Genomic DNA, 10,029 nt, shown 5'->3' on the forward strand with positions numbered 1-10,029 from the left:
TTTTTTCTTACTATATATTTTAGAAATGTGCATCTGTCTGTGTGGCCGTTTGTTCATTAACTCCTCCTAAATGGTAAGAGCTAGGGACCACCACATTTGATATGCAATTTCCTCTTATAATAACTTAAAGCAACCACAAGGGTTTGGTTGTTTTAGGATAGTAGAATGTTCATGGAATGGGATTGTTTCATATCAAACGGAAAGGGAGGGTGTGATAACAAGGACAATTATACTCATGCATGACCACAGGGAGGGCCGTAAGCTTGGGGAATGGTTATACTCACTCATGACCACAGGAGGGCAGCAAGCACCCCAGTGAGCAGTCCCTGGCCAGCAGCACAGTCCCCGTGACCCTGGGCTGGCCCTGGGGAACAGCTGCCAGCCACCATGCAGTTCAGGGCTAGTCTTGGGGAGCCCCTAGGCCCGGCCCAGCCCAGGGAGCACCAGTGGGTAGAACCATAGAACACTAGAACTGGAAGGGGCCTTGAGAGGTCATCAAGTCCAGTCCCCTGCCCCCGTGGCAGGACCAAGCATGGTATATATCAGTGTTTCTCAACCAGTGGTATGAGCAGCATTAGGGTATTCGAGAGAAGTCTTGGGGATACGTCACCACAACTGAAATGTAGAGAAAACTGAATTTTTGGTTCAAGTTTTACAGTGCTTTTATTATTTTTGTACTTTTTACACCCAAAAATTTCATCGCCCACTCAGCTATGATTAAGTTGTTTAAACAAATGTGTTGCAATTGTAGAAAAAATGTTGTGTGTCTGAAAACTGTAGATATTGGGGGCACTTATAATTTCTTTTTTTAAAAGGGGTACTTTATTAAAAAAAAAAGGTTGAGAAACCCTGGTCTATATCATCCCTGACAGGTGTCTGTCTAACCTGCTCTTAAATATCTCCAGTGATGGAGATTACAGAACCTCTCTAGGCAATTTATTCCAGTTTTCAACCACCCTGGCAGGAAGTTTTTCCTAATGTCCAACCTAAACCCCCTTGCTGCAGTTTAAGCCCATTGCTTCTTGTCCTGTCATCAGAGGCTAAGGAGAACAATTTTCCCTCCTTCTTCCTGTGACACCCTTTTAGATACCAGAAAACTACTATCATGTCCCCTTGTCTTCTCTTTTCCAGACTAAACAAGCCCAATTCCTTCAGCCTTGCCTCATAGCTCATGTTTTCTAGATTTTTAATCATTTTTGTTGCTCTTCTCTGGACCTTCTCCAATTTCTCCACATCTTTCTTGAAATGTGGTGCCCAGAACTGGACATAATACTCTAACTGTGCCTACTCAGCACAGAGCGGAAAAATGACTTCTCGTGTCTTGCTCACAACACTTCTGTTAATGCATCCCAGAATCATGTTTGCTTTTTTTGCAACAGTGTCACACTGTTGACACCCCCCCTGGTTAGAAACCAGAAGACCAAGAGCCCAGGCCCTGGCCCCAGTTAAGGCTTCTAGTATTTGAATGAAAGAAAAGTAGCATTGTCTGGGGTGATGGAATTCAGGTGTCTGGGCTACAGGGAAGAAGTGTCTGGATGAAAGCTCTGAAGGAGAATGGTGGGTGTGTGGAAAATAGAAGTGCTAGGGGTCCCTCTCCTGGCTCAGAGAAGGCGGTGATATCTGCAACAGTGACTGTTCTGTGTCGTGCAGGGTGCAGCAGCTGTGGCTGGTGCTGGTGTCACACAGAGCATCTGCTTGTCCCTCTTGAGCGTATACCAGCTGAGCACTAATGGAACGATTCAGGTGAGTGCTGCTTCCTCTTGACATGGATATAAAACTCATTGGGAAGGTTGTGGCCTGCTCTGTTGCATGTGGCCCGGGAGAACTCTGATGCCATTGTGAGGAGTGTGGGTGTATTTGGGGGAGCAGAAAAACAAATAACCCATGTATGTTGTTTTTGTGGCTGGTCTGTTCAGACACCTGCTTCATCTCGTAAGTCTCTGGATGCCCCATCCTGGCCTGGCGTCTATCGTCTGTCCATATCGTTGATGGAGCGCCTTCTTAAGACACTCCGGTACAACTTCCTCACAGAAGCATTGGACTTTGTGGGTGTCCATCAGGAGAGGATTCTTCAGGTACGTTCACCCCTTCCCCTGTAATGGCTCCGTAATCATTTATGTAACAGCAGCAGCCAGAATGTGCTAGACACAGAAGACACAGTCCCTGCCTGAAATAGCTTACAGTCTTCAAAAAAATAGGTGATGCATCAGAGAAAGGGACACATTACCAAAGAATCAGGCAGATGATGGATAAATATCTTGTTACCTATTAGATTCGTACTCCTGGGAGTCCTCATTTTGCTGCAGCTGTTTCTTGCACTCGCTCGACACAGTAACCCAAAGTCTGTAACCATCTGATTGGAAAAGGAGAAACTGAAAAGTGTTCTTGGGGTGACATCACTCTGACTCCATAAGTTAATGAAAATGCTGTAGTCAAGGTTCAGTGTCCAATTAGGTGGGCAAATTGAATATCTAATACTTACATTCCTATAAGAGTAGAACTTTGTCGGGGCAAATTTGCTGACATGCCCAGTTTCTAGGTAGGTGCTGAATTGCCTCTGTGTTAGCAAACTTAGCTAAATAGCTCTCTTGTTCTGGGGCAGGCATGCCCAAGGACCAGAACTAGCTAACTTTGTCAACCTCAGTGAGTTCAGAATGTCTGTGTTGTGTCCTGCTTCTATTGGAGCTGGTTATTCTGCTGCTTTCTCCTTACAAGACCGTACTTCCAGGGCACAATGGCAAATTTCTGTGTATTCAGCTTTTCCATTTAGGTAGGAGAGAAGAATTTTGGGGCTCCGTCCATCATGATTGGGATAATTTCTCTCTTTGCAGTGCTTGAATGCCGTGCGGACAGTGCAGAGCCTGGCCTGTCTGGAAGAAGCTGACCATACTGTTGGCTTCATTCTTCAGCTCTCCAACTTTATGAAAGAGTGGCACTTCCATCTTCCACAGCTCTTAAAGGACATACAGGTAGGACCCAAAGCATTCCCTGCAGAGTACATTTTCCCACACGCTGCCCAGCACAGCTACAGAGAGCTTGTAGATAGCCCTTTCAGTGGGGATAGTGTAAAGCCATTAAAAGAAGAGTTTATCATGAAGAGTTTCTGGACCCTACAGTCACATAGCGAAGTACAGTTAGTTGAGGGGAAGAAATTGATTGGGACTTGAAGGTGACAATTTTTGGAGGATTCACTGTCATACTGCATGCCGGTTGGAACCTCATGATCAAGAGACTTAGGAAAACTTTGTTAAAACCTGTTCTCTAGGGTGGGAATGGGCAACAGGGGATGGATCATTTGATTACCCATTCAGTTTGCTCCTTCTGGGGCATCTGGCATTGGCCACTGTGGGAAGACAGGATACTGGGCTAGATGGACCTTTGGTCTCACCCAGTCTTCTGTTCATAGAGGCTCTGTTCAGATTGGAATTTTTAATTATTGGGATATCCGATTAGTATAAATTAGTCTTGTGAGGGGGACTCGCATGGAGAATTTGGATGCCTGTTTAGGTTGCAGCACAGGAGAGTGTCAGTTATGGATGGATCAATTTTTCTCCCCCTTCTTTTCAGGTGAACTTGTGTTATCTCTGCCAGGCTTGTACCTCCCTCTTGCATAGCCGCAAAATGCTTCAGCACTACCTGCAGGTGAGCACATGGATCTCTGGGAAACTGAAGGCAGGAGTTCTGGCCCTGGGTCCCTCCTCCACAACCAAACGAAAGATCAATCAATATTCCATGACTCTGTCCAGTGACAGCGGCTGACCATGACCAGCTCAAGAGTCAATGTTTAGTTAATTATACCCCTCTGCAACCAAAACCTACACATTTAAATACATAGAGAAATACCTCTCTCATAGAACTGGAAGGGACCTTGAGCGGTCATTGAGTCCAGTCCCCTGCCCTCACGGCAGGACTAAGTACCATCCCTGACAGATGCCTGAAACAGGAGAATTTTTATGGGCCAGTTGAATTAAGCAGATTGTATCTGAAGTGGAAACAGAAGCCTTGCCGTGAACTCCTACTAGCTACTCCTGAACTACCAGTGGTGCTGGGGGGAAGCTGTGCCCCAGTGATTATTGGGCATCCCTGCCTCCTAAGCATGGGGAGACAGCAAGGACTTCGCCTCTTCGGCTTGCTCTGAAGTGGTGGTGAACTAAGGCTCTAACTCTTGTCTCCCAACATAGATTGGAGGGGCGGGATGCACATCAGGCGCCCCTCGTGTTGGGGCTAAGGTTCTTTCTGTCAACATTTGGATTAGAAAAGCCCTTTCCAGAGTGTGGTCACTGAATACATCTGCACACTGTCCCCTTGCAATAAAGATAAGGCTGCTCCTTATCAGACAAGGTTGCCAGTGTGGCCCTCGGGTGGGCAAAGCGTGAGTACCGTGCTTTAGGCATTCCTGTTACTGGTACCTTGTTTTTTGGCAAAGCAAGGGACCTGCCTCTGGTTGAGTGGGTCTCCATTTGACTTCCTTCTCCACAGACAAAAAACGGTGACTCCCTTCCATCAGCTGTGACACCTCGAGTGCAACGCACCCCCCAACCCTCCTCCAAGCACCCAAGCCCTGAGTCGGAGGCAGCTGAGCAGAAGGCGCTGCGTACCGTGCAGTATGGCCTCTTGAAAATCCTCAGCAAGTCTCTGGCTGCCCTACGCCACTTCACCCCCGATGTCTGCCAGATCCTCCTCGATCAGGTACAGGAAGGGAGAGTGAGATCTGCAGGGGAGGGAGTTGAGGCAGCTGAACTGATACTGTGGGTCTCTCAGGGGAGACTAATCCCTTTCCCTGAAACACACGGAGCCCCGACCTGCACCTAGACTCCCCAAATGGAATTTCAAGGGGCACCCCCTGCTCTTAGGCAACCAGAGTGATCATTTTGCTGCTGTTCATTTTGCTGCTGTGTGTTGGGTCCATGGCAGGTGGTACAACAGGACCCTTGCACCTCTATTGACTGCTTTACTCTTTTGATTTTAAAGAGCTTAGCAGCCAGATGGCTTTTTGGCATGGAGAAAAACGTATAGTGCCAGTGGTTTTCACACTGGGGGTCCTGACCCCGTTTTCATTGGGTTGCTAAGGTTGGCATTAGACTTGCTGGGACCCTGGGCCAAAGCCTCATTGAAAACGCTTCAGCCCTGGGTTATGGGACTCAGATTACAAGCCCCCTGCCTGAGGCAGAAGTCTTTGGGCTTTGGCTTTGTTCCCCCAACTCCGCTGTGGGGCAGCAGGGCTCAGTTTTCAGTCCCTCTTCTTGGGGTCTTGTTGCAATTTTTATTGTAGAAGGGTTCATGGGGCTCCCGTACCTTTTTCAACCCTGATAACTGAAGTAAGGGTGGTGGCCACACCCAGACTTAGTACCCACGTTAATGCAAACAAAGTGCTGGCCCCTGCTCTCACCTCTGTATCTACCAGCTGTTCTTTCAGAGGTGGAACCCAAAGCAGGAGCTTTGTGGAATCAGACACCGATCAGTCTGAAAGAGAGTCCTGTCTGCACACTCCTATCAGGACTGAGAAGTGGAGGTGCAGATGTGTTCATAGGTTTCACTGGGATTGTTTAACACAACCATTTGAGAGACACCCCCCAACACCCTTCCCACTCAGTTTACCAGAGCAGACTGATGCTCCAGCTAGTCTTACATTCTAACTCTCTGGGCAGAATATGGATCCATACTAACATAGTGTGACCTAATGGGGAGAGCACAGAACTGAGACCCAGGATTCTGATTCTGCGTCTGGTTTGCTGGGTGAGCTTGGGCAAGTCCATCTCTCTTTATGCGTCTGCCTATATCTACACTTGCTGGGGATCAGCGCTGCTGCAGTTGAGCAGTGGGATCAATTTAGTGGGTCTAGTGAAGACCCGTTGAATCAACCACAGAGCACTCTTCAGTCAACTCCAATACTCCACCCGCATGAGAAGATTACGGCAAGATGATGGGAGATGCTCCTGTAGATACTGCAGTAAGTCAAGTTACGTTGCCTCCAGCTGCATTATTCGCTTAGCTGGAGTAGTGTAACTTAGCTAGACGTATGTGTTAGACAAGGTCTCTTTTCTCCAGCTGTGAATTAGAGAGGATGTAATTGACCCTGCTTTGTAAAGTGCTTTGAGATCTATAGCTGGAAAGTGCTGTACAGGAGCAAGGTTATGTTGTTACAACATGTTCATGCCATTTGGATTCACGCCTGTCTCCTCTTCCCTCCAGTCACTGGACCTGGCTGAGTACAACCTTCTCTTTGTCCTGAGTTTCACTACACCTGCCTTTGATTCAGATGTTGCTCCCTCCTTTGGGACCCTCCTGGCCACTGTCAACGTGGCCCTTAATATGCTGGGAGAGGTAGGAGTCCACGTTCTTGCAATTCTATTTGTGAAAGCCAAAGTGGCTGAGCAGAGAGCATAGCAGCTGGGTTGTGTTCGGAGCTCTGTTCAGCTGTTGTTTTAAGTGGGAATGGGGGCTGACTCAGAGACTCAAGTAGCTCCCCTCCCTTTTTGCATCTCCAAGCTCTAATACAATTTTCCTCTTCCCCCTACAGCTGGATAAGAAGAAGGAGCCCTTTGCTCAAGCGGCAGGGCTGAATACACAAGAGGAAACTAAAACTCTGAAGTAAGTCTCTAGGTTTCTTTCCTTCTCCATGGCTGAGGTGCAGGGACTCAGTGCTCCTTGTCTGACCAGAGTGTGGCTGTAGGTGTAAGTGTAGCTTCCCATCTTCTTCCATTTCCACATCAAGCAGCCCAGCAGCCTGCCCTTGTAAAGCAGACAGGGCTCTTGGGAGACTGATGTGCAAGATCGTCCCGTGCCGATTCAGCTGTTAGTGGGCACAGAAGAGGTGGCTGCTGCTTGTTATCCAGTGCACTCCAGCCTATCTTACCTGTGCTTTAGGGTGACTTTTCCATTGCCCCAGCTTGGAACCAGTTAGCAGATGTGTCTGTGCTGGAGTACAATGACCGCGCTAGAGGGCAGTGGCACTGTGCTGCTCCTGCTAATTCGTGGTGTTTCCTTGCACAGGTCTCTACTCATGTTTACAATGGAAAACTGTTTCTACCTGCTCATCTCCCAGGCTGTTCGGTATCTGAGGGACCCAGCGGTGCATCCACGAGACAAGCAGCGGATGAAGCAGGAACTCAGCTCTGAGCTGGTAAGCATTGGGGGCTGGTTTCCTGGCTTCGAAGCCTTGCTCAGCATTCCTTTCTCCTGCCTCATGCAGACTTGTCTGTGTGGTGCCCAAAGGCCATCCCTTCTCAACTATAGCCTGGCCAGTCTAGTGGAAACAGCTGTGCACAGAATCCCATTAGACTTGGTACTTGCAGTGAAAGTATTCAGCCCTTTCTACCATGGCTCTCACGGCCATCTAAGTATTAGGGATGTAAGCGACTAATTGACAAGTTTTTGCTTATCAGACAGTCGACTAATCAGATAGTCGACACATTAGTCAACTAGTAGCTTCCCCCCCCTTGCTGCCTCTATCACAAAGAGGCAGCAAGGGTGGGGAAGAGGAGAGGGTGGTAGCGGGAGCCGGCTTAAAAGCTGGTTCCCCCTAGCTCCAGCTCGGTGGGAGCGGGCAAGAGTGCAGTGGCAGCGTTCCAACTTGGGCTTCCTGCTGGGGCTCTTGTATATTTCAAAGTGGAAGCGCCTGCATGGAGCCTGGGATCAGCAGGACTGCCTGCTGCACACGAGCCCCTGCTGGGGCGCATGTACATTTCAAAGGTGGAACGTGCGCTAGTCCTTATCAACTAATCAAATAGTCGATGGAAATCCCATCAACTGTTCTATTAGTTAATGAGTTGAAATTTAACATCCTTACTAAGGATCCTTCTGTGTAGGGCTCCGTGATGCTTCGGAGGATGCAGACACACAGCTGCGTAGAATTTGCAGAACAGATATGACTAAACCCCAGAACTGAATAACAAACTCTATTCCTGGAGCTCCCATATAATAAAGCTTTTTTGAGCAAGGGCAGGCTGGTTCAGATGTGCTGGTTTCCCCAGGCATTAAGGGGTAATATTGACCTGCTTCCCCAGTATCAAGAGACTTAAGTCATGCTGCATAAAGCACAGCTGGGACAGTTTATGATGTGCTTCTACAGTGCCTACTTCCATCTTGGTTTGCCTCTTTGGCTGTGACTGATCCAGTGAAAACACAGCCCTGGGAGATGACAATAGGCTGCCTCAGGACTGCCCCATCTGTGAATGAATCCTGTTTCCAGGATTCCTGTCCTGGGACAGGGAGGGAGAGCATGTGCTGGGGAAACTAACTCACTGTGCACCTCTCGTTTCAGAGCACACTGCTCTCAAGCCTGTCTCGTTACTTTCGCCGGGGCGGCCCCTCTTCTCCAGCCAGCGGTGTTCTGCCCTCCCCCCAGGGAAAGTCGGCCTCCAAGATGGGTCCAGAGGGGCAGGAGCCTTTGATCCAGCTGGTCCAAGCCTTTGTCAGACACGTGCAGAGATAGGTTGTGAGCAATTGCGGCCTCCCCTTTCAGGATTGCACCAGGACTGTTTATTTCCACAGCAGAAGGCATCATGCTCAGTTGAGCATGTGACAGTTGTAACATCTGCTGCGGAGATGGAGCCTGCCCCTGAGGAGGAGAGAGGACACAAGAAGGTCCAAGAACATTGCCCTGTTCAAAGAACTGCTCAGTCCATGCATGCCCCTTGCCTGCTGCTCCACCTGCTAGAGCAATCTGGCCGGGTTTAAGTGTTGACCAGTTAAAACTTTTATTTTTATAGCTTGTACACAGCAGTTGGGGGGAGAGGAAGCAGGTTTTTAAATATTTTCCTTTGGGCATTAACTCTGCTCTTGGTACAAGGTGCACTCTTCTTCTCCCCGCCAGTCAGAGCTTAGTGAGGCACAGGCTCGTGAACGGCCCGCAATTAGAGCCCAGCTTTCTAGTGCTATTTTTGTATCAAATGGGCGCCAGTCACTGCTGCTGGGTTGGCAGAGCCAGGTAAAATGGCGTATGTGTGCACCTGTGTCCCTCCTGCTGTTGATTTGCATGTGATGTACATTTCTGAAGACTAGAAGAATGCCTCACCCCAAAGGTTTTTAAGTCAGAATTCCACTGCTCCAGTCTTGCATTTTTTGTAACTGTGCCCTATTTATACTGACATTAAAACATTTATAAACAGCAGTTGGACTTGTGGGGCTTTGTCTTAGGCCACAGCAGCAGCTTCTACAGTGAGGGCATCTTCCATGCAACAGAATCATGCTGATTTAGCCAGGGCTGGGCAAAATATGGCCCAGGGACTGCATCTGGCCCGCCAAGCCACCGGGGGGGGGGGGGGAGGGGGAGCCCCAGGTAGGCTTCCTGCTTGCCTTGCCCCACCCACATGCTGCTCAGAAAAGCAGCTGCCCAGCCATTTCTCTTTCTCAGCTTGTGAGGGCAGGGGGTGGAGGCTTCATGTACTGCCCCTAGCACAATCCCATTGGCCAGAAACTGGCCAATGGTACTGCTTATTTGAATAACAGGCAGCACACCATGCCCCTCCTCCCTTCCAGCTTGTAGTAGTCACCCAGGAACATGGCCTGTGCAGGGGTGGGGCAGGGAAGCTGCCTGAGAAATATGTTGGGCTGCTGGCTGGGAATCACCCAGGTGTCTCGTGGCCAGAGCCTGCCTTTGGCACCCCAGCCCCTCCCTTCCCCACCCTCTGCCCCCCACTCCTACCCGCCTACTCCCTGTAACCCAAACCCTCTGCCCCACTCCTGCACCCATATTCCCACAGCCCAGACCCCTGCACCCCAGTCCAGTGCCCCAGATCACAACTGCCTCCTTCACCCAAACTCCCTCTTAAACCCTACACACCCTCCTGCACTCCAATCCCCTGCCTAAGGCCACAACCCAAACCCCTGTGTCCTCTCCTGTACCCCAATTCCCTGCTCCAGGTCACAACTCCCTCCTGCCCAACACAAACCCCTGCATCCCAGGTTGCAACCCCTTTGTGTTCTAGGGCACCCTCTTCTGTATCCCAGTTCCCTGCCCTAGGTCACATCTCAACCCCCTGGTACCCCAGTTCAGTGCCCCAGGTCACAACTGCCTCCTTCACCCAA

General features: G+C 49.4%; 1 protein-coding gene across 5 annotated transcripts in view; it reads left to right on the top strand.

Annotated features, from left to right (window-relative positions):
• Nucleotides 1–9,112, top strand: part of NUP188 (nucleoporin 188) — a 61,506-nt gene extending 52,394 nt beyond the window's left edge. For all 5 annotated transcript variants that reach the window (XM_075905731.2, XM_075905732.2, XM_089772933.1 and 2 more), the window contains 9 exons: nt 1,651–1,743; nt 1,917–2,075; nt 2,832–2,969; nt 3,568–3,642; nt 4,480–4,689; nt 6,193–6,324; nt 6,521–6,591; nt 6,994–7,123; nt 8,264–9,112. In XM_075905731.2, coding sequence (XP_075761846.2) covers nt 1,651–1,743; nt 1,917–2,075; nt 2,832–2,969; nt 3,568–3,642; nt 4,480–4,689; nt 6,193–6,324; nt 6,521–6,591; nt 6,994–7,123; nt 8,264–8,434 — 1,179 coding nt within the window. In that variant the 3' untranslated portion in view covers nt 8,435–9,112. The remainder of the gene's footprint in view (nt 1–1,650; nt 1,744–1,916; nt 2,076–2,831; nt 2,970–3,567; nt 3,643–4,479; nt 4,690–6,192; nt 6,325–6,520; nt 6,592–6,993; nt 7,124–8,263) is intronic.
• Nucleotides 9,113–10,029: the final 917 nt, after the last annotated feature.

The sequence above is a fragment of the Pelodiscus sinensis genome, chromosome 23, assembly GCF_052426305.1.
Source record: "Pelodiscus sinensis isolate ZL-2025 chromosome 23, ASM5242630v1, whole genome shotgun sequence".
Taxonomy (NCBI): domain Eukaryota; kingdom Metazoa; phylum Chordata; order Testudines; family Trionychidae; genus Pelodiscus; species Pelodiscus sinensis.